The sequence below is a fragment of the Amaranthus tricolor genome, chromosome 7 (genome assembly GCF_026212465.1).
Source record: "Amaranthus tricolor cultivar Red isolate AtriRed21 chromosome 7, ASM2621246v1, whole genome shotgun sequence".
Classification (NCBI taxonomy): domain Eukaryota; kingdom Viridiplantae; phylum Streptophyta; class Magnoliopsida; order Caryophyllales; family Amaranthaceae; genus Amaranthus; species Amaranthus tricolor.
In genome coordinates, this window is record NC_080053.1 from 14,448,549 (window position 1) to 14,449,409 (window position 861).

General features: G+C 34.0%; 1 protein-coding gene across 1 annotated transcript in view; it reads right to left on the reverse strand.

Annotated features, from left to right (window-relative positions):
• Window positions 1–515: 515 nt before the first annotated feature.
• LOC130817962 (NAC transcription factor 32-like) overlaps window positions 516–861 on the reverse strand; it is a 10,098-nt gene continuing 9,752 nt past the window's right edge. The window contains exon 3 of the mRNA XM_057683952.1: window positions 516–861. This exon is cut by the window's right edge and continues 449 nt beyond it. Coding sequence (XP_057539935.1) covers window positions 852–861 — 10 coding nt within the window. The 3' untranslated portion in view covers window positions 516–851.

Sequence of the window (861 nt, forward strand, 5' to 3'; positions counted from 1 at the left end):
ATTTAGAGTCGTCACATCAACTACTACAGAAATTGACTGGCTCCAATCTTTGATGACCGAACTTGGTTATGCTTTCACTATTACTCCCACTATTTTTTGTAACAATTTAAGTGCTACACATTATTCTACAAATTTTATTTTCCATTCTCGCATGAAACATTTAGCTATTGATTTTCATTATGTTCGTGATAAAGTTCAAGGTGGTACTCTTCGTGTTACTCATATTTTGGAAGATGATCAACTTGCGGATGCTCTTACTAAACGCCTCCTACGATCTCGTTTTTAATCATTATTTTCGAAGATCGGACAAACTCACGGACCGTCCATCTTGCGGGGGCATATTAAGTAAAATATTCATTTATGTAATTAGATTTTCCATTCCTTGATTTTAGGTGATTTATAAATGTGTCCTTTGACTTTGTATATTATTTATGTTAAGTTTGATTTTGTAAAGATGTTGAAGGAGATTTGTTAAGCATAATCGTAAGCTTCTCTTAGCTATATATTGTACTCCATTTTGTTAATAGAATATCATCTTTTCCCATATTCTTTATAGCATTGTCCACATTTGTAGTTGTAGTTGGAGCAACAAATTTCTAAATGATTGAATACCTTGCAATATTTGTTTGATACAAAATTGTGCTACACCACCTAAAATTTACTATAGTCCTAGAATGAACTAAATATTAACATGCTGACGCTTTAGAATGAATTTACAAAGGATGGATGCTTCCTTCTTAATTATTCTTCATCAGCATTTTACAAAACCAGTACATACTACAACTCTTGGTGCCCTTCACTTCTCATAGGACTACGTGTCCTTCCCTTGGGGCCGGGGTGCTGGGTTGAGTTTATCGGAAG